We start from the raw sequence: 26,285 nt of genomic DNA, 5'->3' as shown, positions 1-26,285 counted from the left end.
GCCTGTTGAGAACTTCAAGTCCTGCAGACTTCTCCCTGTCGCCAAATACCGCAGGGTAGCGACGAGCCTCTGCTCCGGAGTGATGGCTTGCCTCATGCAGGTATCCTGCCTGCTGATATAGGGGGTCAGCGAAGCCAACAAACGGTGAAACACGGGGTCCGTCATCCTGAGAAAGTTCCTGAAATCATCAGGATTATTCTCACGGAGCAAAGGCATATGAGAGAACTGGTCACGCTGGAGCAACCAATTCTTGGTCCATGAACTCCTCCCCACCCTGTTCATGGACTGGACTTGTGTAAAGAATAAATAAAGAGATGAAAGCTATTGGCCACTGCCCCGTTTATAGTCCCGACGTATGTGTTTTACGTCACCGCGTTTAGAACGATCGGAAATTCCGACAACTTTGTGCAACCGTGTGCAGACAAAACAAGTTTGAGCCAACATCCGTCGGAAAAAATCCTAGGATTTTGTTGTCGGAATGTCCAAACAAAGTCCAACCGTGTGTACGCCCTATAAGACTGGGATACCATTAAAGTGTGTTTGTTTTAAGGCAGGCGTCCCAATACTTTTGACAATATAGTGTATATTCCATCGGGACCATATGCATCAAATTTCTGCATGTCATTACTCAGATAATTACATATGTTTTTCATAAGAAATACATTTGTTAAGTTCTGAAATGCCAGAGTAGGTGGGCGAGGTAAAATCCATTTCAAGACAATCACTCTGCAGCCACAAATAAAACTCTAGTCTAGAGAGAGTAAGTGTCAAATGCTGATCCAAAGAAGTGTCAAAATACCTTAAAAGGCATGTAGGTGGTTCCATGGAGAAGCTAGTACCCAATAAGCCATTTTATAGTACCCTCAACCCTTGCCGTGTATCTCCTACGTTTTTGGGCAGTGCCATAATAGATAGTTGGGATCCTTGCAGGTGTTCGCATCTATCACGTTTAGGATCATCCAGGCTGCAATTTATTACATTTTGTTTTTTGGGTTTAATACTGCTTTTAGTCCTCTTTAGGCTGGGGTTGTCATCTGAATTAATGTTAAATTCTGAGAACTCTCTGAAATTGCAGATCCAACTCAACATGGGTTCATCTTCCTGGTTGCATGCATTGGCCCCACCTACTAGATTGATGATTTCATATTTCATTTTGGGCCTGTGAAAGGGCGCTCAGAGTAATGTAATTTTTTTTTTTTTTTTCTTCTGAGGAAAAACCGAGGCATACCCAATGATACACAGACTATGAATCGATAATTGTTATGCCCCGTACACACGGTCGGATTTTCCGATGGAAAATGTCCGATCGGAGCGTGTTGTCGGAAATTCCGACTGTGTGTGGGCTCCATCGGACATTTTCCTTGTCAAAAGAAGTTTATTGAGTATACAATGTTACAAAGATACATAATGTAAGTTTACAAGGATCTATAAAGTAAGCTCATTGTTTTACAGTAGGGTTTATATAGGTAAATATCATGAAATTTCAAATATTAAACATTGGGTTCACGTAAACCTAAATTAAAGATATATATCATTTCCTTAGTTACTTTTGTAGGTATTTAAATGATTTATACCTACTATACATATTGTTTACAAGTAGAGTGTATATAGGTCAAATAAATTCTGATAATGAGCTTTAATCGTAAGGTGGAGAAAAGGAAAGAGAAAGAAGAAAAAGGTTGAAAGGTAGAGGTATGGTCCACAAGGTTGTCCCGCTCGTCAGTTTATTATTCTTTTTAGTTCTCTTTGAAGCCTTAGAATGGGTGTCTCTGTAAGTCATTTAATCTGTTACCATGGCAACAGGACAGAGTCATTGAAGTTTGACAGGAACTGTTGTTTTATCCAAGGATGCCAAAGTTTTTCAAATTTTGGAATTTGATTTTGATCGATGGCTACCATCTTAGCATGGGACATTGTATTATTCCTTCTGTGAATTGTTTCTGCTAGTACCAATGTAGGAGATTTCCATGCCTTGGCCACTGTTTGTTTTGCAGCCGTTATTAGTTGGATCATAAGTTTGAATTGAGAGAGTGTTAACCATTCCGGTTTTAGATTAAGTAAAGTTAAATATGGATCTGGTTGTATTATTTTTTTAAATATTTTAGATGCAATCACGAAGACTTCCTTCCAGAAGGTTTGGATTACTGGGCACGTCCACCATATGTGTAAATATGTGCCTATTTCTGGGCATCCTCGAAAACAAAGAGCTGAGGTATTAGGTGAATATTTTGCCACTCTAGCGGGTACAAGGTACCAGTGAGTTAGGACTTTATAATTTGTCTCCAGTGCTAAGATGTTGGGTGAAGATGACTTACATGTGAGCCATATGTTAGACCAGTCCGTGTCTTCTAAAGTTCGTCCCAGGTCCTCCTCCCACCTCTGAACGTAAGAGGGTCTATTAAGATTTGCTACTCCATATAATTGATTATAAAGTGATGAAATTGTACCTTTAGCAAATGGATCTTTTGTACAGATTGATTCAAAAATGGATAATTGGGATAATGGTGCATCCCCCTTTAGGAATGGTGTATAGAAATTTTTGATTTGGAGATATCTAAATATCTCAGAGTTTGGTAGATCATATTTTTCTCTAAGCGATGGGAATGAAAGGAATGATTTAGATGCTATGAAGTCATTTAGTGTCTGAATGCCTGATGTTGTCCAAGCTTTAAAAGAATTTGGGTAGATCCATGCCGGATAAAAGGTCGGATTTCTGATAAAAGAAAGGAGAGGATTGTGTGGAGATTGTAACTGATATTTGGTTTTTAGTTTATCCCAGAGAGATAAGAAGTGTTTAGTTATGGGATTATGAATTTTAAAGCGGTCTTTAGGATCAAGCCATAATAAATTTGATATTAATAGAGGGTCATTTTCTGAAGCCTCTATAAATACCCATAATGGGATTTCCTGTTTTACATGGTATTTGGACAGACTGGCCAAATGTGCTGCTCTGTAGTAGTTAGTAAAATTAGGGTATCCCAGGCCTCCTTTATTTTTGGGAAGATGTAGTGTGTGTATAGGTATACGTGGTTTAGAAGAGCCCCATATAAACGAAGTTGCTCTTTTTTGTACTATTCTCAAAAAATAGGAAGGAATTGGAATAGGGAGGACTCTGAATAGATAAAGCAATTTGGGTAGAATAGTCATTTTGATTGCATTAATCTTCCCTATCCAGGATAAAGGAAGTTGCGACCATTGTTTTATTAGATTTGTGATCTGTCTTAATACAGGAGGATAATTGGTTGAGAATAAGTCAGAATGAGATGCTGTTAAATGAATTCCAAGATATGGGATTGATTTTTCTGCCCATGTGAATGGGAGTGCAGCCCTAGCCAGGATCAATTCCATGTTTGTGAGTGAAATATTAAGCACTAGGCATTTCTTAGGATTAATCATAAGGCCGGATAGGGCTGCAAATCCATCAAGAGCTAGTATTAAGTTAGGACCAGAGACCTGTGGTGATGATAGAAAAAGTAATATATCGTCTGCAAATATACATTGTGTGTAATACCTCCTACTTCAATGCCAGTTATAGTTTGGTTTGTTCTGATGTATTGGGCCATGGGTTCGAGTATAAGGGCAAATAATAAGGGAGATAATGGGCAACCCTGTCGGGTACCTCTTTCGATATTAAAGGCTTCAGATTTGTATCCAGCATATTTTATATAGGCTTTGGGTTTATTATATAATGCTTTGATCCATGTTAAAAAGTGGGGTCCAAAACCCCATTTTTGTAATGAATATTGCATATATTGCCAGGATACTGTGTCAAATGCCCTCTTAATATCGAGAGATAGAAAACATAAAGGGATTTTCCGTTTTTTAGCAATATGTGCCAATAACACTGCCCTGCGTATATTATCGCCTGCCTGTCTATTTGGCATGAAGCCTACTTGATCTCTATGTATTAATTTTCCTATAATGCTATTGAGGCGTTTTGCTATTATTTTTGCTAATAATTTAATATCGAGGTTTAACAGAGAGATAGGCCGATAATTCACACAGGAAGTATCATCAGAAAGGGGTTTTGGGATCATACAAACAATTGCCATTAGTGTTTCTTGCCGAAAAGAATGTCCATCTAGAAGTTTGTTAAAAGTTTCAGTGAGAATGGGAGAGAGTATTTCTGAGAATGTTTTATAGTATAAAGCCGAGTAGCCGTCTGGGCCTGGTCTTTTGTTAAGTTTTAGGTCTTTTATGGCGTTAGCAACTTCATCTATAGTTATAGGCTCATCCAAACTGCTTTTTTGATTCTGAGATAACTCAGGTAAAGTTATTTTTGAGAAGAAGGATTCAGCCTCTGTAGGATTAAATTCATTGTTTGTCTTGTATAAAGTTGCGAGATGTGAGTGAAATTTATGGACTATTTTAACTGGATTACAAGTGTAAACATTTTTTGATAATTTCAAACGTATTGGTTTGAAAGATTTGTTAGTTGAATTTAATGTCCGAGCCAAATATGTACCTGGTTTGTTTGTATTCATGTAGAAATTGTGTTTGGAGCGTTTGAGGGATTTATCAACTGACTCAGTGAGAAATAGATCGTATTCCAATCTAGATTTTTCCAGATGAGATTTTGTACTCTGAGATGGATTATCTTGAAATGATATGTAGGCTGCATTAAAATTGAGTTCTAGTTTTTTTGCTAGATTTTTACGTTCCCGTTTAAATAGTGCCGTTTGTCTTTGTATTGTACCACGCAAGACAGGCTTATGAGCTTCCCACAGTGTTATTGGGGAGATGTCTGTTGTATTATTAATTGATATGTATTCCTTTAAAGCTTGTTCAATGGCCATCTGATGTAGTGAGTGTTTGAGCATTATGTCCGGTAAGTACCACGTTGGGTCATGCGCTTTTGGTATGGCTCAGGCTATAGTAGTGTATACTGCATTATGGTCAGACCACGGAATCGGAATTATATCTGATGCAATAATTTCTGGTATCATTCCTATTGTTAGAAAAACATGATCTATTCTGGTGAAGGTTTGATGAGGGTGCGAGAAATAAGTGAATTTCTTTTTCATTGGGTTACTTTCTCTCCACGAATCTACCAGATTGTATTTGGAAAGAAGTTGAGAAAAAGGTAACCTAGAGGTTATTTTGGATGGTGTAAAAGGTGATTTATCTAGAAATGGGAGGAGGACCTGGTTCGAATCTCCACACATTATCACTGTTCCTATTTTGTGTGTATTAATCACTTGTAATATATGTGAGAGGAATGGTGTAGGTTGTTTGTTAGGAGCGTAGTAGGAAATCACTGTGATTGCTGTATCCATTATATAACCCATGAGTATCAGGTATCTACCTTCTGGGTCTTTAATTTCTGATGATAAGGTGAATGGTGTGGATCGGTGAAATGCAATTAGAGTTCCCCTTTGCTTGGTACAGGCAGAAGCCGTGTAAATTTGTTGATAAAAAGGAGAAATATATTTTGGAGTAGAATCTTTGGTGAAGTGTGTTTCTTGGAGGCATACTATGTTAGCCTTCTTGTTATGGAAAGTATGGAAGGCTTTGGTCCTTTTTTGAGGGACATTTATTCCCTGAACATTCAGGGAAAGTATATTCAGTGGTGCCATGGCAACAGATCAAATAGTTTTGACTTACTTTTTGTTATGCAGAGCTGACTGCGCAGATCAACCTGTGTGGACTGAAGAGATGAATAGATAGAAAAGAAACCAGTGAATACTGGAGTAAAGAGTAAACAAAAAACATATGAGATTAGATGATACATTGTATAAATTATTTTTTGCAGGTAATCACAATTTTCCCGTGAAAGAGAATAAATATCTCTCTCAGGGGAATAAGTGCCTTCGTCACACTCCCACATAATATGGTTGGGAGAATGAGGAGGGCTAATGGGGGTACACGGATCTTCCGCTTACAGGAGAGAAGTGCTATGTCAAAAGACATCAAAATGATGTTTCATTAATTGGAGTGCAGAATATAGTTTTTGTTGAAATTATTTATTCCAGGGTGGTTGTATATGGTTAGTCTTGCCCTAGGCTAAATAATTCAGTTAGAAAGGTACTGTTAATAACTTTGGTATTGATGAAGATAGTTTGAATTATTTTGGGATTTTAACCCTTTTAGAGTAAACAATTACATATTTTATTCATATGTAACTGTTTAGATATGTTAACTCATAAAATTGAGGTTGTATTGCTTCAGATTAGAATAAACAAAAACATAGTTCTAGGAACTAGTTAGGTAATGATATATTTGTTTTAAGAAAAGAAAGAAAAAGCTTCCATTACTTCTGGATTATTGAACATATTTGTCCTAAAAAGTAATAAATCTATTGTTATTACCTGATGATAATATATAACTGAACAAGAATTTCCTTATTTCACTTATATATTCTAAGGTTATATGAATCAGAAGTAATAAGAAATATAACTGGAATGTAACATGATCCCACACAGTGTGTGACTATCAGAATGCAGTTACATTCAGTTATAAATACAGGTTTTTTTTATAGAGAACCATCTCTTAGTATAATAAATGAAGAGATATCAGGAATTAGGATGTCAGTCTATTGAATCTTCTTGGTCCATGGATGATGTGGCATAACGGCCTCTTTTGTGAGAATGATGATTCCCATTTTGTTCTGAAATTTTCTGAGTGCTGCCTGAAGGTGAAGATGATGCCATTCTTCTGCGTGTGGGAGAGTTGCTGCTTGTGGGTTCTGTCAGATTTAATTTTAAAAGGGTTTGTTGTAGTTCATCTGCTGATCTGCTTCTATAAATTGTACCTTGGTAGTTAAATCTGACTGAAAAGGGGAAGCCCCATTGATACATTATGTTGTGACGTTGCAGTTCCATTAGTTGGGGTTTCATGGATCGTCTTTTAGTAATAGTAAGTTGGGATAGGTTAGCAAAAATTTGATAATTGTGTCCTTGAAAATTAAGTTCCTTTTTTTCTCTTGCAGCAATTAGTATTTGTTCTTTCGTTCTGTAATAATGAAATTTTGTGATTATATCACGTGGGGGTCCATCTTTCTTTTTGGCTGTGAGGGCTCTGTGTACTCTGTCCAGTTCTAAACGTTCAATAGGGATATCTGGCTTTAGTTCTTGTAATAGAGCAGTAATAGTAGATTGCAGGTCTGTCACAGTTTCAAGTATTCCCCTTATGCGCAAGTTTGAACGCCTGGCTCTATTTTCGTAATCTTCGAGCTTAGTTTGAAGTATTAAATTCTCTTTTAATTGTTCCAATTCTGTTATATTTACTTGGGTTGTAATTTCAATTTCATCCATTTTTATTTCTAAGGCTGCGGTGCGGTTTCCCAGCTCTCTTATTTCTTTGGTTAGGCTTTTTGTTATTTGGTCTGAGGTTTGTTTTAAAGCCTTATGAAGCATCTTTTCAAATTGTAACAATATTACTGGGGATGCTGAGGAGGCTTGTGGAGAAGTTTGTGAGAGGATTTGTTCTGTATCTGACTCAAATGGAGAGTCTTGCTGTGACATTTTCTGTCTGTGAGAGCGCCCTGATGCTGTATCTTGTGAGGTGACTGGAGCTGCTTTAGTTGCAGTGAGTGCCTGTGAGCTCTTTGTGAGGTGATTTTTATTTCTGCCACTGTTTCCTCCCAGTACCATATTTCCTGCCCAAACTTTCACAGTTTGTTCCCTGGGGCAAAAATGTTCAAATGGATACCTTTTGAGCCTGCAGGCCTCGCTTTGTCCTTCTCTTCTCTCCTCAGCGGTGCGGAGCTTTAACAATGCATGTCTGCTCCGCTAGGCCCATCCGCCCATCCCCTCCCCATCGGACATTTTCCATCGGATTTTCCGACACACAAAGTTGGAGAGCAGGAGATAAAATTTTCCGACAACAAAATCCGTTGTCGGAAATTCCGATCGTGTGTACACAAATCCGACGGACAAAGTGCCACGCATGCTCAGAATAAATAAGAGATGAAAGCTATTGGCCACTGCCCCGTTTATAGTCCCGACGTACGTGTTTTACATCACCGCGTTTAGAACGATCGGATTTTCCGACAACTTTGTGTGACCGTGTGTATACAAGACAAGTTTGAACCAACATCCGTCGGAAAAAATCCTAGGATTTTGTTGTCGGAATGTCCGAACAAAGTCCGACCATGTGTACGCCCTATTAGAATTCAGGTGCAGCTAATAGGACCAGCTCACTTTAACTAGCTTGATTGAAGTGGTGACATGGAATTGTTTCACAATGATGAGGTTCTCTTTTTCAAAACTTCAGTTCAATATCAAATCTTCTTTAAGTGAGCAGCACATTGGATAAGTGGTTAGTCCTTCCACCTAGCAGCAGTAGGGTTGTTGGTTCAAATCCCAACTACAGCACTACCTGAATGGGGTTTGCAGGTTCTCCCTGTGCCTGCGTGGGTTTCCTCCGGGTTCTCTGGTTTCCTCACACACTTTAAAGACACGCTGTTAGGTTAATTGGCACCTGTCTATATTAGCCCTAGTATGTGTATGTATGAATGTGAGTTAAGGACCCTAGATTGTAAGCTCCTTGAAGGCAGGGAGTAATGTGAATGTACAATATATATATAATTGTGTAAAGCACTGCAAACATTGATGGCCATATATAAGTAGCTGTAATCGTACATAAATAAGTTTTACTTTTGATAGGACCGCGCGTTCGCAATGAAATAAATATGCCTAGCCAATAACCATTACTTTATCCTCTTTACATGTTGTAGTTTATTCTGAATAAGCCTTCGTTATCTCGCCTCTCTCCCCAGGTGTAAAACAGGCATGTTGTGACTTTCTAGAATCTCAGCTTGACCCTTCCAATTGCTTAGGAATCCGTGACTTTGCAGAGACTCATAATTGCTTAGACTTAATGCAGGCGGCTGAAGTTTACAGTCAGAAGCACTTTCCAGAAGTGGTGCAACATGAAGAGTTTATGCTGTTGCAGCAGGAGGAGGTGGAGAAACTGATTCGATGTGATGAGATTCAGGTACAACATAGTAAATTGGTTACCCTGTTTGATCTCTGTTTAAAGAGCCTTTCCACTTTCAAAGAGGAGCATATGTACACATGCCCTCCCCTCCTGTTAATTGGAAGGGGTGTCTTTCTTAAAACCAAAATCTGCTATTATATAGTACTGCAAAGCTGTTCTAATCAGCAGTGTTCAGCCTGCTTTAGAAAACAATTGGATTTTAAAGGCATCCTGTGTCGAGCAGGAATAGGCTAAGTTTTCTACCAGCAACACAAGGTATCCAAGGGCAGCAAAAGCAAACCTTGGGACTGCTCATAAGTGCTGGTAAATAGCTGATCAGCACCACAGGGGCAAACGTATGGGTTTTTACACTTGCTCTTGCTTCTAAAGTAATATTACTATTGTTATTGCTTGTCCTGCAGGTAGATTCAGAAGAACCAGTTTTTGAGGCCGTTCTAAATTGGGTGAAGCACAACAAACAGCACAGGGAAAAATCGCTTTCACAGCTTCTTCAGTATGTGCGCATGCCTCTGCTAACACCACGCTATATCACAGATGTCATAGACACAGAGGTACATGAGAAAGCTTCCACAGTAGCTGGATTGTTAGTTTAGCCTTCCTGATTATCTTTTGCATACATTATATGTTTCTTTCTGCAGCCCTTGATTAAATGTAGTTTGCAGTGCCGAGATTTAGTAGATGAAGCCAAGAAATTTCACCTCCGCCCAGAGTTAAGGTGTCAAATGCAGGGTCCTAGAACTCGCATGCGTTTGGGTAAGTTATACCTTACATGTGATGACTTTTTTTTTTTTTTGTCGTAATAAATTTTTAATTTAAGTATCCCAAATTAAAATGCATTTACATAAATGCATTAGAATGTGTTAAACAAAACAAAAAAAAAATAACAAAGAAATTAAGTAAACGTTAAGAAAAAAACCCCTGCATACTAAATTAAGGGTAAAAGAACTGAGACCAGCATAACTGCTCAAGTTACAGCGTATTCAAAAAGGGCCTACATAAGACACTTTATCTCGAAGATCATCTAACACTGACTGTCTTTGTAGTAGCGGGAGGCATAGTAGGTCAACGGTCAAGCCCCACAGGCATCGTATGGCCTCATTAGCCACCACAACCAAAGCCCCATAGGGTAGAGCCAGCCAGAAAGACACGAACCGCAAAAAAATTGCCACTAAATCATGATATTTATATAGTCATCTGTGGCCCAAGATTACTTGTAACATCTAACCGTAGTACTGGTTTGGTGCTCTTGGAGTCATTTTACAAATGGTATTTATTATTATTATTATACAGGATTTATATAGTGCTAACAGTTTACGCAGCGCTTTACAATATAAAAGGGAGACAATACAGTTATAATACAATAAAATACAAGAGGATTAAGAGTGGCCTGCTCAGAAGAGCTTCCAATCTACCACTTCCCACCCACTTCCCACCCCCAATGTCCTATGACGTTGCAGACTTTGAGTGGTTATATCTGAATAATGCCTGCAGTTACAGGCATCATTCAGATATCTTCTTTTAGAGCCAGCGATTTCCTTCACTAAAAGAACAATCATAGGGGCTTGATCGTTCTTACAGGCAGTGGAAGGGGACTCTGCTTCTACCGGCTCACCTCTGTGATAGGTGAGCCGGAGAATAAACTGACCGATGCCGGATGTTGACCATAGAGATTTCCGGCAGGCCAGATGGACACCAAAGTCTCTATGATCGTCCAGAGGCTGGGCGTGATGTTATGATGTCACTCCCGGCCTCTGCATTTGAAAAAATGCCGCCGCCTCGGCTGGAAAGCCAAGATGGTTGTTGTTTGTTTTTTTTTTTTTGTTTTTTTAGGTTTCCCAGCCTTGAGGTGAGATGTGGGGACTTACACCCCAGATCTCACTGTAAAGAGGGCCTGTCATGCACTATTCCTATTATAAGGGATGTTTACATTCCTTGTAGTAGGAATAAAAGTGATAATAAAATGTAAAAAGAAAGCATCACACTAGACAAATAAAAGTAACATTAACAATAAAAAAATAAAATACATTTAAAGAGCTCCTGTCCCTACGTGCTCGCTCGCAGAAGTGAATACATGCGTAAGTCCCGCCCACATATGTAAACGGCGTTCAAACCACACATGTGAGGTATCGCGGCGAATGTTAGAGTGAGAGCAATAATTCTAGCCCAAGGACTCCTCTGTAACTCTAAACATGTAACCTGTAAAAAAATTTAGGGCATCGCCTATGGGGATTTTTAAGTACTGAAGTTTGTCGCCATTCACCATGGGGCTCCACCGACCACACACTGCGATCCAATTTTTAAGAATGGGTGGACAGCTTGGCTTTATTTTATGTTTGCTCATTTACTTTCAGTATAGCAATGCACAAGCTGGAAGAGGCTTTATTACTTTACTATTAAATACTTTTTTTTTTTTTTTTAAGGTGTAAGCATTTTTTTTCCTCCTGTTTTGAATAAATAGATAAGTAGTCCAAAGGAACCTTTTAGTGGTTCCCTGGCACAGGTAGCTGACATGACTCTGAGCGATTTATGACGTTTGCCCAGCAGACAATTAACATGGGGTTAAAAGGGTTATATACCTATTAAGATTTGTGTTCTTTAGCATTGTCTAAAAAAAATGTAAGAAGCAGCATTAGCAAAGTAGTATTTAACAGTGCCTTAAAGCAAATCTGTCAGTCATTTTAGTTGTTTAGAAGTAAAATTAAAGTAAAGCAATTTTTTGGAGCCTGTAAAGCATTGCACCCATGATTAGCAGAACATGGGTGCAATCTCGGGCTCCTGCAGACTGTCAGTGTATCTGTCTGCTTGTACAGGCAGTTACACATTGACAGGAAAATTCCGTGAGCTACCTAGAACACTCACTAGCGCTCTGGTAGTTTGAGAACTACACACCATCGGCTGCAAAGCATGTCGGTACTTGTAGTTCATTCATTCACAGATGATCAACGAGAGGCTGCAGGAGTGAGAGCATGTTACATGTTCCACCTAAAAACGGGTGTAACATATTCCAAAGGTGAGCTTTATGGTTTCCAGGTTTGTAAACAATTAAAAGCTACCACAATAGAAAAGGGACATAAATGATTTATCTGTGATCACGTGAGACAATTTGAAATAAAAAAAATGTCTTGTTATCTCTAATGGATGGTTTGGGGAACAGCATCGGAGCGTATTTTATGCTGGAAGTATAACTAATATGGTAGACCTTTCTGCATTTTTTACTTTTTTGAAATTTTATTTTACTGAGTACATGGACATACATACATATGTGTGTGTGTGTGTATGTATATATATATATATATATATATATATATATATATATATATATATATATATATATTAATGTAATTAATAATAATATAATTTTTTTTTTTAAGGTGCGAATGAGGTTCTTCTTGTTATTGGTGGGTTTGGTAGCCAGCAATCTCCAATAGATGTAGTGGAGAAATATGATCCGAAAACCCAAGAGTGGAGTTTCCTTCCAGTGAGTTTTTTTTTTTTTTTTAAATATTATTTATTTTTTCTCTGGTGATTTGAAATATTAATTATAGTGACTGTGTAGACATTGAAGTTTACTAATGTGCTGTATATTTTAAATGTGTAGTGTCCAGGACTTCTATGATGAGATGTAGATGTGGGACTGTAGACGCATGCAGTATCACGTTTTTGGTCTGTCGATGTCAAATACCCATTGCTGTGATTCAGCCATTCCCCTGCAGTGTCAGTCATTCAGGCCCCATCAGTACTATATTATAGAGATGGAGAGCTTTGTGGAGCTGTTGTTTACATATACTTGACATTTTTTTTTCCTGATTGGACTGTCCTTATTACCCAGCGCCCTCTGGTCATGTAGAAAATGTATATACATAGTAAAGGTGCTTCTGCAATGTTTGCCCTATGTTATTAGAGATAACTGTATTGCAGGAAGTAGTGAGATTAGAGAAAGTTGTTGATCGGTGAGCGATAGTTCTATGTTTCTGGTTGCTTTGTCCAACAGGATGGCAAGTAGACTCGCTCTTTTGATCCTTATGTCTTTAAAGTGCATCTGTGTCCAGGCTATAGAGTTTAAAGTATTTACAACTGAGCTTTGAAACAAGCAATCAAGTAAAAGAAAAACAAACCTGCTTCTCTGCAATACATGCACATTTCTCTGTGTATCACTTTGAACATGTAGCAAGTGCAGAAAAGTAACTGTTGACGTGCCAGAATATAATAAACTCATGCCTCCCTCTCTGTCATGACAACGCAATGTACTTTTGGCTCTGAATTCCAAAGCACATGTTGTCAGCCTACTTCATTACTGATGCACTGCAAATAACAGACAGTGCTTCTGCTATGAAATGTCTTATGGTGTCTGCAGCTACAGCAGTTGGTAAGTGCTTGTTTTAAAGCTCATATACTGCTTGATAAGAATATATGAATACTTGAATAGCTGCACCACAGGTTCACTTTAAGGGTCTCCAGTGGTGAATTTCAGACTCGAGTACATTTCAACTTTTTTGATAAATCTTAAATCTGTAACTTTTTGTAATAATGTGTATATAATGATATAGCAACAAAATTTGAATCACTCTTTATTAATTTCCAATATACAGAGTATCACCCGTAAGCGGCGATATGTTGCCACAGTATCCCTTGGGGACCGCGTCTATGTAATAGGAGGTTATGATGGGCGATCCCGACTCAGTTCTGTAGAGTGTCTGGATTACACTTCTGAAGAAGATGGTGTTTGGTACTCTGTGGCTCCAATGAATGTAAGAAGAGGGCTAGCAGGAGCAACCACTTTAGGAGGTTTGCAATAGATTTTTGCTCTCCTATATCTAGACGAATTCAAACATATAGCCAGTCCAATAGACCTTCTCTATAGACCTACTTTACACTCCTTAATGAGTTTTGCTTATCAAACGGATCAGATCAAAAGCAAAATCAGTGTGGTAGGCTCAAGATGCATATCCAACACAATAATCAAACATTCCTACAGTATTGAGTGACCAAAACTATACATTTTTAAGTTCAGCTTTACCAAAATGCACATTATGCTGTCCCGTATGGCTATAACATCATATTGAGCTTAGTCAACCTACCAGCCACGATTCCCTTTCTGTTTAAAAAATGTAGTACAAAATCCCATTTAAAGAAGTCTTCCTAAAATCCTCCACAGTTTGCGATGGCTCCAACCTTAGTTACTGTAGGAAGGATAAGCTATTGGGACCTGTGCCCTGTAGTGCCATGAGAGGAAGCATTGTCCTGTTCTTTCTGGCTGAACATGCGCCCTGTACTTCCTGTTATTGCCTATGATGAGCTCTACAGAATCGTTGCACGCTGCCCACATGTAACTGAAAGAACAGGGCGGCGCTTCCTCCCATGATGCTATGGGATGCTGGTCCCAATGGTTGCTCCGTCCGTACAATAACTCAGGAAAGAGCTATAGCAGCTGGCTGCACAGGTTTATAAGAAGCTTATTTTAAATGTGACTTTGTTTTTAAGTTTTCGTTTTTGTGATAGGGGTTGCTTTAAAAACTTCACTGGCTGTATATTTGTTACGTGTGGAAACTAAAAAGTATAAAAGCCAAAAGCAGCCAAGCAACTAGCATTTCATAAAGTAGCCAGTGGTGGCAGTACATTTTCCTCTCACTACAGGTTTTCTTTAAGGATAGTGTTTTCAAAGCACTATGTTTATGCTTGATTACTTATTGTGAAAGTGTTTATTTATATTCCATGTATTAATGGAGCCATATTTGCTTTTTCCAAGACATGATCTATGTCTCAGGTGGATTTGATGGAAGCCGCCGACACACAAGTATGGAGCGCTATGACCCTAATATTGACCAATGGAGCATGTTGGGTGACATGCAAACAGCACGTGAAGGGGCAGGTCTTGTTGTGGCCAATGGAGTAATTTATTGCCTTGGTGAGGGACACTAGCAATTTAATGTCATTTTACATTTATAAATAGCAATGTTTTCTAACATTTTAGTTAACAGTTTTTGTTTTGCGGCTTTTAGGTGGTTATGATGGCCTAAACATTTTAAGCTCAGTAGAACGATATGACCCACATACAGGCCACTGGAGCCATGTGACTCCTATGGCAACCAAGCGCTCAGGTAGTCAGACCTAACATTTTCAGTTGCCTGCATAATTTGTATATATTGCTTTTGTTATAGAGCTTACAGTTGTCTCTTATGACCACAGGTGCTGGTGTGGCGCTGCTAAATGATCACATATATGTGGTGGGAGGCTTTGATGGCACATCTCATCTATCCTCTGTAGAAGCCTATAATATTCGTACTGACTCTTGGACTACGATGACTAGCATGACCACTCCACGCTGTTATGTTGGGGCCACTGTACTCCGTGGGAGACTTTATGCCATTGCGGGGTGTGTATTTTTAGGATCATTCAATTTCATTGTTCATCTTGAATTGGTAGAAAAGCCTCATTCCTAAATCATGTTTTCGAAATTTGTATGGGTGTCAAAAACCTGATCGCATATAAATAAATTATACAGAAATAGTCACTTGTAAACCTATTATGCAAAAATTATTTCATAAATATATAATTTAGTAACATTCTTAAAGCTCAACTCTCATCTTTTCATACACTTTACATAGTTTGGGCCAGCTTGGCCCAAACAAACTATGTCACTCACTAACATGTGAGGCCGCTGGATGTGCGGTATAAATTGTATATAGCTGCGGCTACATATAGCATACCGCACTGTGTTCCGGGTTTGAACTGAGACTTCCAGTCCCATACCCGGAACACAGTAGCATCTATCACAGTGGCACTCAGCCATTCAGAGTAGGCAATGTACTCTATCAATGAATACAAAGCTTCCTCCGACTGGCTGAGTCAGAGAGGCAGGCTAATGTCACAACCTCTGACTCATTTAGAAGAAGCTTTGTATTCATTGATATAGGTACACCGCTTACTCTGAATGACTGAGCGCCGCAGTGATAGACGCTACTGTGTTCCGGGGATGTGGATGGAAGTCTTAGCTCGAACTTGAAACACAGAGCGGTATTCTGTATGTAGCTGCAGCTACATACAGTGTATACAGCACATCCAACAACCTCACATGTTAGTGATTGACCAAGCTGGCCCTAACAAACTTGTAAAGTGTATGAAAAGATGGCGTTCAGCTTCTATTTTTTTTACTGTAATGGCAAAGATTTTGGATCCAAGCACTTTTTCATGATTCCATAAAGTAATATGGACAGCATATTTAATAACTACTGTTTTTTTTTCTTTGCTCTCTGTTTTTCAGTTATGATGGGAATTCTCTACTGAATAGTGTTGAATGCTATGACCCTGTTATTGACAGTTGGGATGTAGTTACATCTATGGCCACCCAGCGGTGTGATGCTGGAGTCTGCGTACTTCGGGAGAAGTGAGAGCAAAAACTGTGAAAATGGGCTTAATAGACTTGAAACTGTGCTGCTGCCGCCTGCATTCTACAGGAAAATGTGAAAACTGACGTCACTGTAACAATACAGATATGCCTTTTCACTGCCAGGCCTTACAGAAACTTTTACTGGCAAAAGATGCTATACATTAGGAAGGAGATGCCTTGCCAATGTGCCACAAAGACCACATGAGCTTTAATCTGCAGCCATAAGGGTGTCCAGTGGGCCTTCAGTTAATTTTGAATGCCAAGAACGATGCAGTATGGAATAAGGGGTCCAGTATACAGACGCTCAAAGTGCTGATATACCATCTTTACAATGTTCTCTGAATATTATAGACCTGTGGGTGACGGAGCTGTGTATAAATCTGTCACTAGTTGCCATATGACTTCAGAAGAACTCTACTTTTGGAGAGGAATGCTACATTTCAGGAATATTCAGGATTTCCAATTTCATTAATACTTTGTGTTGTAAAGTGAACAAAATTCTGAAATGTCTATTACAAATTTGACTAAACTGCCTGTAGTATCCTTCTTGAAGTGTGTGTTAATCACATTGTTTTATTGAATTTGGATAGAGTGGTAAAGGATTAGAACCCCTGATGAGTTTCCTTACTTTTTGTGACTTTGTTGGAGAATTTTCTATTCACTTTTTGGTCCAGTGGAAATGGGTTTCGCCAGACAGGCAGTGAAAAAAAGCAACTCCGACAGAAATACAATTGCATTTCTCGTGGAGTAGATGAAGATTAAATATCCTTACCGTTTTTTTTTTCTCTTTGTCCCCGTTTCACCTTTCCTCTAATTTCTTGTCTAGTAAAACTTTTATAACCATGATCAGGAAATCTATCTATTGGAGCCCCGGATGACAGTCTGTAATCCTTCCCCACTCTATTCAAACCTAATGAAAAAGAAAAAATTTGAAGGGGTCTACTTTTAACATAACTGAAAAAAGCATAAATGATTATTCATTAAGTCAAATAATGGGCTTACTGTATTTACACTTTGTAATGTTATTTAAAATGAATCGACCTCCAATTCTAAAGCATTGAAGCGAAAGTGCTGTTTTTGTTTTTGTTTTTTTGTTTTTTTATAGAAGTGTGGAAGGGTTAGAACCTGCTGGGGAGAATTCATCCTTGCTATTGGTCATAGTGATTGGGAATGCCATTGTTTCCATTGTCACCAAAACAGGAATACAGGGGAGATCTTCTAAAGGGTAGACATGTTCTGGTAACCGTTGTCTAATGCCGTGTACACACAGGCGGACTTTTCGACCGGACTGGTCCGACGGGACGAATCAGTCAGACATTCCGACCCGTGTGTGGGCTTCATTGGACCTGCAGCGGACTTTTTCAGTTGAAAATCAGACGGACTTTAGATTTGGAACATGTTTCAAATCTTTCCGACGGACTCGAGTCCGGTCGAAAAATCCGCTCGTGTGTATGCTAGTCCGACGGACGAAAACCGACGCTAGGGCAGCTATTGGCTACTGGCTATCAACTTCCTTATTTTAGTCCGGTCGTACGTCATCACGTACGAATCCGTTGGACTTTGGTGTGATCGTGTGTAGGCAAGTCCATTCGTTCGAAAGTCCGTCGGAAAGACCATCGGACCACGGCATAAGAGGGCATATCCCCTTAGTTTGGAGAGATCCCCTTTTACTTTTCTGTCTTGTGTCTGCGACAGGCGGTGAAGGAGACTTTCACTGATGGGACACAGAAAAAAAACCTTACAGTTTGCAGACTCCAAATGTCATCTATTATAGATGCCAATTACCCCTCTCATTGGTGCGTGTATACTGTATATACATTATCATTGTTACTATCATTGTGAGAGCCCATGTTTTTACACCTTCCCTTTTTTTTTCTTAAAGTGGACTTTCCATAGAAAAAAAAAGTCTGCTGTATTGAAAGCCCCCCAAAATCAGATTGCCCACAGCGGTGGTTAAAAAAAACAAAAAACTGTTACTGAAAAATTACTCCAGCTTCCAGAAAACACAGGTAAAGTCACCATGTGTCACTACTGCCTTCTGGAATAGTTGAGCACATGAAATCTTATGAGAATGTGCCTCTGCAATGGACTTGAGTGCATTGAGTTCAAGACCCTAGCCATTCTAGGAGGTAACGTTGAGGCACTGTGAAGTCACTTGCGTTAAAAGCCAGAGTCAATTTTTTTTTCTTTAACACCTTTCTTTTACACCACTTTTTCTAAGCAATCTTTCTTACTTTTTTTTTTTTTTCGAAGATGTCTCTCGCACACAATTTAAATATAAGAGGAACTTGAGTTCATTCTTAAAGTGTCAATTTTTTTTTTTCATTTTGAATAGAGTAATAACCCGTGTCCCATTGCAAAGTTTTTCCCTCAATTTCTGTCCAGTAGCCAAAACAGGAAGTGAGGGAATGCCAGGGTATCACCAGAACTAATGTCAATATTTGAAGATTCCCCTCTTTTCCTGTTCCTTGTGTCAATCCAAAATTTGGGATTTTCTTTTATTTTCACTTTAGATAACAGGAAAATAGTGCAGGGTGAATCTTCCCAACAGGGGTACAGACGGCAATAAAACCTGACAAGAGTTCTAATCCCTTTTCACTCTAAATCTAAATCACTCTAACATCTAAAACTAAAAAAATAAAAATAAAATGCCTTTAGTGACACTTTCATATCCTATGCTTTGCAAGCTAAACAGCTTCTACTACATTAGTAAATCAACCCAATTGTGTTGCAACCTGGTTTAAATCTGAAACTATCTTTTCCTAACACAAGCATGTCCCTTGCAAACTCATTAAGTGAGAAGGTGCTGCTTACAATGGTTTTGAAGGGCTTAGTCTATCAAAGCCTATATAAAAGCGCTCCAACCAATTTCAGTTGCAAAAACAGCATCTGGCCAATTTTATGGCAAAGTGAGTTAATGGATTACCTCCTCCAGTTTGCCACACAAAGGGTTGCAGTTTGTGTCCAATTCTAGATAAAGGTTGATCCCTTTTTAAAGAGAAAAAAAAATAGTGAATCTGCAGCCTGGCTTATAATTGGAATCATAATGGGCATAGGGTGCAACACATAAGTGACTGACTGTTTTTGTCTTAAATGAAAATCCTGTTTTTAATAAAATTATGGAACACTGTCATTTTGCAGCATGTCCATTGAGTGAGTTTTGCAGTTGACGGTCTACTCTTGCACTGGCAAAAATATGTAGGCTGCCATTGTGGACCGCCTTATGAAAATGATGTCAATGATCACTAATGATAATGAATTAAGAATGTTGTTTTTTTTGTTTTTTTTTGCATAATCGTTATTGCCTTTTTAAAGTATACATATATATTTATTTTGGAACCTTATAAATAAAGCTGGCGCTAGTCCTCCTAAATATTAACTAGTACCTGTGTTTCATAAAACCATATATCTTACCAAATATCTGGTTATAAGCTCTAAAACACTATAAATATCACAATATTAAACATACAACTCAAAACCTTGTGATAAATTATCAATCAATCTACACATTTGTGAAAAAAATGTGTGAAAAATTGTAAAAAAAAATTGAAAAAAAACACAAAGAAAAATCCTTATAATGCTCAAATACAAAGTTTAGTGTTATTGCAGTTGTTAACCTTCATTCCATTCACTGTGCTTCTATATAAGTGATTCTGAAACGTAGACACAAAAAGTGTTCCACCGCCAGTGATGCTAATATTGCACTCATCAGAGTCCTCTGGGCCAAACACGCCTTATTATTTAGCGAGAGAACCCAAATGGAAACTTCAAAGCAGCTTTTCTTCATCCAAAAAACATATTATCCCCTCAATGGATGAACACCAGTCACCAAAAAAAGGAAATAACAGGGTAATCGTGCAACACCGTTTTATTAAAAATAACCCATTTAAAACTCATCCCACAAGTCATGCTCTTACACATTAGAGTGCCCAGACTGGCACCATCAGGGAAGTCCCTGATGATGCTAATACAGCGAAATGCATAGAGCTCGGATTGCTGCTTGCATACCCGTGGACCGCAAGTGACGTCACATCCGTTTATCAGTGCAACGCATGCCGAGGCTTGCTAAGAGGAACGGCAGTGCTGGTTGGATTACAGTTGTTTGGTATCCAGATATGCTGATCGAGTTGGTGCTGGTCTGGGCACTCTAATGTGTAAGCCCATGAATTGTGGGATGAGCTTTAAATGAGCTATTTTTAATAAAACTGTGTTGCATGATTACCCTGTTATTTCCTTTTTTTTTGGTGACTGGTGTGGATCCATTGAGGGAAGAATGTGTTTTTTGGATGAAGAAAATCTGCTTTGAAGTTTCCATCTGGTTTAAGGCGTGTTTGGCCCAGAGGGCCTCAGGGCTCTGATGAGGGCAATATTGGCATCACTGGCTGTGGAGCACTTTTGTGTCTACCTTTCAGAAAAACTTCTATAGAAGCACGGTGGACGGGATGAAGGTTAACAAGTGCAATAACACAGAACTTTGTGTTTGAACACTATAAGTAGGTGTCCACCGATTTTTTTTTTTTTTTTTTTTTTTTTTTTTTTACTACTCGCCGATACCTACCGCAACTGTTTTGTTTTAACTTCAGCTGTCAGCAATGGTACAAAGCATTGAAAAGTTATTTACAAATGAAATAAATTGATTTTTTTTTTTTTAATTTAGCGATTTTTAACCACTTCCCGACCGCCGCACGACTATGTACGTCCTAAGTTTGAACGGGGATATCGTTGTTATGGCAGCAGCTAGCTGCCATAACCCCGGTATCCCCGTTTTCGTGCGGCGGCCGGCTTTCAGATAAAAGTGGTCCCTGCGGCGGATTCGCCGCGAGATCACTTTTATCGGTGGCGGGAGAGGACCCCCCCCTCCCGCCGCGATCCGGTGCCCTCCGCCGCTTACCGGAGCCGTCGGTAGCGGCGGAGGCGATCGCGTCCTGTTCTCTGGTGTGTCTGGAGACGAGTGAGGCCAAGATGGCGCTCACTCGTCTCCATGACACTGCTGGGCGGAAGCGACGTCAAAACGTCACTTCCGTCCACACCTCTTAAAGGCATATTTTTTCAAATGTCATTTTTCTAAATTACTTTTTTTTTTTTTTTTTTTTATTGCATTTTAGTGTAAATATGAGATCTGAGGTCTTTTTGACCCCAGATCTCATATTTAAGAGGTCCTGCCATGCTTTTTTCTATTAGAAGGGATGTTTACATTCCTTGTAATAGGAATAAAAGTGACACAATTTTTTTTTTTTTTTAAACAGTGTAAAAATTAATAAAATATTGTAAAATAAAAAATAAAAAAAAAATTTTTAAAACCCCCCTGTCCCGACGAGCTTGCACGCAGAAGCGAACGCATACGCGAGTGGCGCCCGCATATGAAAACGGTGGTCAAACCACACATGTGAGGTATCACAGCGACCGGTAGAGCGAGAGCAATAATTCTAGCCCTAGACCTCCTCTGTAGCGCAAAATATGCAACCTGTAGAATTTTTTAAACGTCGCCTATGGAGATTTTTGAGGGTAAAAGTTTGACGCCATTCTACGAGCGGGCGCAGTTTTCAAGCATGACATGTTGGGTATCAATTTACTTGGCGTAACATTATATTTCACAATAAAAAAAAAAAATTGGGATAACTTTACTGTTGTTTTATTTTTTTATTCAAAAAAGTGAATTTTTTCCAAAAAAAGTGCGCTTATAAGACCGCTGCGCAAATACGGTGCAAAAAAAAGTATTGCAATGACCGCCATTGTATTCTCTAGGGTGTTAGAAGAAAAACCATATATAATGTTTGGGGGTTCTAAGTAATTTTCTAGCAGAAAAACCTGTTTTAAACATGTAAACACCTAAAATCCAAAACGAGGCTGGTCCTTAAGTGGTTAACCGCTTGCCGACCGCCTCACGCAGATATACTGCCGCAGAAGGGCTCGTACAGGCAGAATCCCCTTTGAGGGGCGGCCAGCGCGCGCAGCAAGCTCCGTGAGTCGGGTCGCGGGTCCCGCCGACTTGATTGCCGCGGGGATACCCTTGATCGCCTCACAGGGAGGAAGAACGGGGAGATGCTAATGTAAACAAGCATCTCCCCGTTCTGCCTAGTGACAGTGTCACTGATCTCTGCTCCCTGTCATCAGAGCAGAGATCAGTGACGTGTCACACACAGCCATGCCCCTCACAGTTAGAAACACGCCCCTAGGACACACTTTACCCCTACACTGCCACCTAGTGGTTAACCCCTTCACTGCCAGTGTCATTTACACAGGAATCAGTGCATTTGTATAGCACTGATTGCTGTATAAATGACAGTGGTCCCAAAAATGTCCGATGTGTCCGCCATAATGTCACAGTCACGATAAAAATCGCTGATCGCCGCCATTTAAAAAAAAAAAATTAAAAAAAATGCCATAAAACTATCCCCTATTTTGTAAACGCTATAACTTTAAATTAAATGGAGGAGAATAGGGAGTTAATTAAGGCTGATTAGAGTAAGTTAAGGGTTATTAAGGGTTTAAACAGAGGAACATTTATTCATCCCTTTGATCTGCAGATGAAGAAACAGAAATACACAAAAAGAAACAATGTTTCTTTTTATTTTAGTGTTTAACGGCTGAGCAATGTTGGTAATAAACATTGCCAGCTGCTTTTTTTTTTTTTTTTTTTTTACAGCTGCAAATACTCTGTATCAGTACCGATACTAGTATCTTTGCAATTCTAATTATAAGGATATTTCTTTTTTGTTTTTTCACATTTTTTACCACAAATGTGTACATTGATAATTTATCACAAGGTTTTCAATTGTATTTTTAATATTGTGATATTTATGGTGTTTTAGAGCTATTAACCAGATATTTGGTAAGATATATGGTTTTATGAAACACAGGTACTAGTTAATATTTAGAAGGACTAGCGCCCACTTTAATTATAAGGTTTTGGGTTGTTAAGTGTGCTTCACACTTAAAGGGGCAGCTGTCACACATCATTTTTGAAGTTTTGGTAATTCAGGTTGTCACCATTTATACTAGTGTAGAATTTGATACATATTTTGGAGGTAGTTGAAGAAAACACATTCGGCATACTATATACAGTATATCTATAGGAAATGTAACAGTAAACTAAGGAAAAGTTGTCCCGTGAAGACGAGAAAGGTATTCTCAAATGAGGCAACCTATGTAAATATGATGGGACGATATCTAAAAATCACAGGAATAGCTGTCAGCAACTCACATGTACAACATTCTGCAGACTTCCTCCTCCCCGCTAGAGGAAAGTGTAAGTTAAAGCTCAACTATGGGCAAAAATAAGTTTTTCCATGCAGTGGGATTGTGCCTGCACTGCACAGGTTAACTGCTCATTTTTGCCTAGGGGAGAGGAGAAAGAGATTTACTTGCCTAAACCTCCAATCCACCCAGAACAAGACCGGTCCAACACCCCTGTACCCCTGCATTCCAGCGCTCTTGAGTTGTGGACTGTTCCTGATGTCATAGGCCAAGAACAGTCCACTGCTGGACAATGGTGGAGCACCGTTTTCTGGTGGAACAAAGAATTGTGCAAGTATAAGCTTACTCCTCACCCCTAGACTGGGCAGTTGACCCATGCAGTGTGGGCAGAGCCCCACTGCATGCTAAAATTATTTTTGTTCTTGTTGGTCTTTTACTCTTTAGGGGAAAGAGCAAGTTAAAGCGAAGCTCCTGCCAAAAGGGGAATCTCTGCTTGTTTGCACCCTCCTCCACCCCTCTCCACTGCCACATTTGGCACTTTTTTGACCCCCCTCCTTCCCCCGCAGTCTTCTGGGACACATCACAGGTCCTAGAAGACTACAGGACCATTCACATGGCTCAGCTCGACTCATGGATGCACAGTAGGAAACAGTCTTTAGTCTGTTGGGATATGTCTCTACTAACTTTGCACATCAAGACTTTGCAATATTTGCCCACACAACTTTGCATAACTGCTCCCGTTCAGTCAAATTTAATGGTGACCGTTTGTGGACTGTAGTCTTTAACCTCTTCCCGACTGCCTCACGCAGATACACTGCGGTAAAAGGGCACGTACAGGCAGATTAACATACCTGTACATTGCTCTTTAAGAGGCGGCTCGCGGGTCCCGCCGACTCGATGTCTGTGGGCATACCTGCGATCGTCTCACAGTGAGGAAGAATGGGGAGATGCTAATGTAAACAAGCATCTCCCCGTTCTCCCTAATGACACTGACACTGATCACGCTCCCTGTAATCGGGAGCGGTGATCAGTGATGTGTCACACAGCCCCTCCCCAACACAGTTAGAATCACTCCCTAGGACACACTTAACCCCTACAGCGCCACCTAGTGGTTAACCCCTACACTGCCAGTGACATTTTACAGTAATCAATGCAATTTTATAGCATTGATCGCTGTATTAATGCCAATGGTCCCAAAAATGTGTCAAAATTGTCCGATGTGTCCACCATAATGTCACAGTCACAATAAAAATCGCTGATCGCCGCCATTACTAGTACAAAAAAATTATCAATAAAAATGCCATAAACTATCCCCTATTTTGTAGACGCTATAACCTTTGCGCAAACCAATCAATAAACATTTATTGTGATTTTCTTTACCAAAAATATGTAGAATACGTATCGGCCTAAACTGAAGGAAAAAAGTTTTTTTATATATTTTTTGGAGATATTTATTATAGCAAAAAGTAAAAAATAATGCATTTTTTTCAAAATTGTCGCTTTTTTTTTGTTTATAGCGCAAAAAATAAAAACCGCAACGGTGATCAAATACCACCAAAAGCAAGCTCTATTTGTGGGAAAAAAAAGGACATAAATTTTGTTTGGGAGCCACGTCGCACGACTGCGCAATTGGCAGTTTAAAGCAACGCAGTGCTGAATCGCAAAAAGTGCTCTGGTCAGGAAGGGGGTAAATTCTTCCGGGGCTGAAGTCATTCCACAGATTTTCAATGGGGCTTAAGTCTGGGCTCTGACTATGTTATGCAAGGACATTCACCGATTTTCTCCTTCACTGAGGGCCAGTTCACACCACATGCAATCCAGTGCATTTTTTTCTGCATCAAAAACGCATGGAAAGTAGGTTATATGGTTTTCAGTGGCATAGTTCACACCAGTGCTTGCAGTTCCAGTTCCAGAAAAAAAAGTAGAATATGTTGCATTTTACCTGCACTGGACTGTACTGGAATGCTGTAAAACGCATCAAAAACACACTTAAACACACCAGAAAACGCACTGGAAGACACATGTCCTTATTTAAGTCCACCGCCTCCACCCACTGACTCACTCACTGCACAGGAGATCGCAAATCACTTCAAAAACAAGATTGATACAATCCGTGATGAAATCTCCACTCTACAGGAATCAGGAACAACCAACACTCCCCTTATTCAAATCTGCTACTACAGACAAAGTTGCTAAACTCTTTTCTATCGCCCACCTAACCACCTGTCCCCTGGACCCTATTCGCTCTCAAATGCTCCCGTCGCCCTCTGACTCCATCCTACACTCTCTAACCCACATCTTCAATCTCTCCCTTACCTCTGGCACCTTCCCCAATGCTCTAAAACATGCACTGGTCACCCCCATACTTAAAAAGACGTCCTTGGACCCTACCAATCTTAACAACCTACGCCCCATCTCCTTGCTCCCCTTTTCCTCTAAACTCCTTGAACGCCTGGTTTACAACCGAGTGACTACCTCATTAAGAACAACCTTCTTGATCCCCTTCAATCTGGATTTCACCCTCAACACTCCACAGAAACTGCTCTTTTAAAACTCACAAAAACCAAGGGACACTATTCTGTACTCCTACTTCTGGACCTTTCAGCTGCCTTTGACACAGTTTTTCCTCAAAAAAAAAACTTTACTCCCTCGGTCTTCGTGACTGTGCTCTTCAGTGGCTCTCATCCTACCTATCCCAACGCACCGTCAGTGTCACTTACAATTCTACTTCCTCCACTCCTCTTCCCTTTTCTGTCGGGAT

At 39.5% G+C, this 26,285-nt stretch overlaps 1 protein-coding gene across 3 annotated transcripts in view; it reads left to right on the top strand.

The window, feature by feature from the left end:
• KLHL12 (kelch like family member 12) overlaps positions 1–19,460 on the top strand; it is a 65,598-nt gene extending 46,138 nt beyond the window's left edge. For all 3 annotated transcript variants that reach the window (XM_073616074.1, XM_073616072.1, XM_073616073.1), the window contains 9 exons: positions 8,720–8,937; positions 9,342–9,491; positions 9,579–9,693; positions 12,312–12,418; positions 13,530–13,725; positions 14,687–14,845; positions 14,940–15,038; positions 15,127–15,313; positions 16,202–19,460. In XM_073616074.1, the coding sequence (XP_073472175.1) occupies positions 8,720–8,937; positions 9,342–9,491; positions 9,579–9,693; positions 12,312–12,418; positions 13,530–13,725; positions 14,687–14,845; positions 14,940–15,038; positions 15,127–15,313; positions 16,202–16,328 (1,358 nt within the window). In that variant the 3' untranslated portion in view covers positions 16,329–19,460. The remainder of the gene's footprint in view (positions 1–8,719; positions 8,938–9,341; positions 9,492–9,578; positions 9,694–12,311; positions 12,419–13,529; positions 13,726–14,686; positions 14,846–14,939; positions 15,039–15,126; positions 15,314–16,201) is intronic.
• Positions 19,461–26,285: the final 6,825 nt, after the last annotated feature.

The sequence above is a fragment of the Aquarana catesbeiana genome, linkage group LG02 (genome assembly GCF_042186555.1).
Source record: "Aquarana catesbeiana isolate 2022-GZ linkage group LG02, ASM4218655v1, whole genome shotgun sequence".
NCBI lineage: Eukaryota > Metazoa > Chordata > Amphibia > Anura > Ranidae > Aquarana > Aquarana catesbeiana.
The sequence above is the reverse complement of the archived record's forward strand: the minus strand, read 5'-3'. Positions and strand labels throughout refer to the sequence as shown.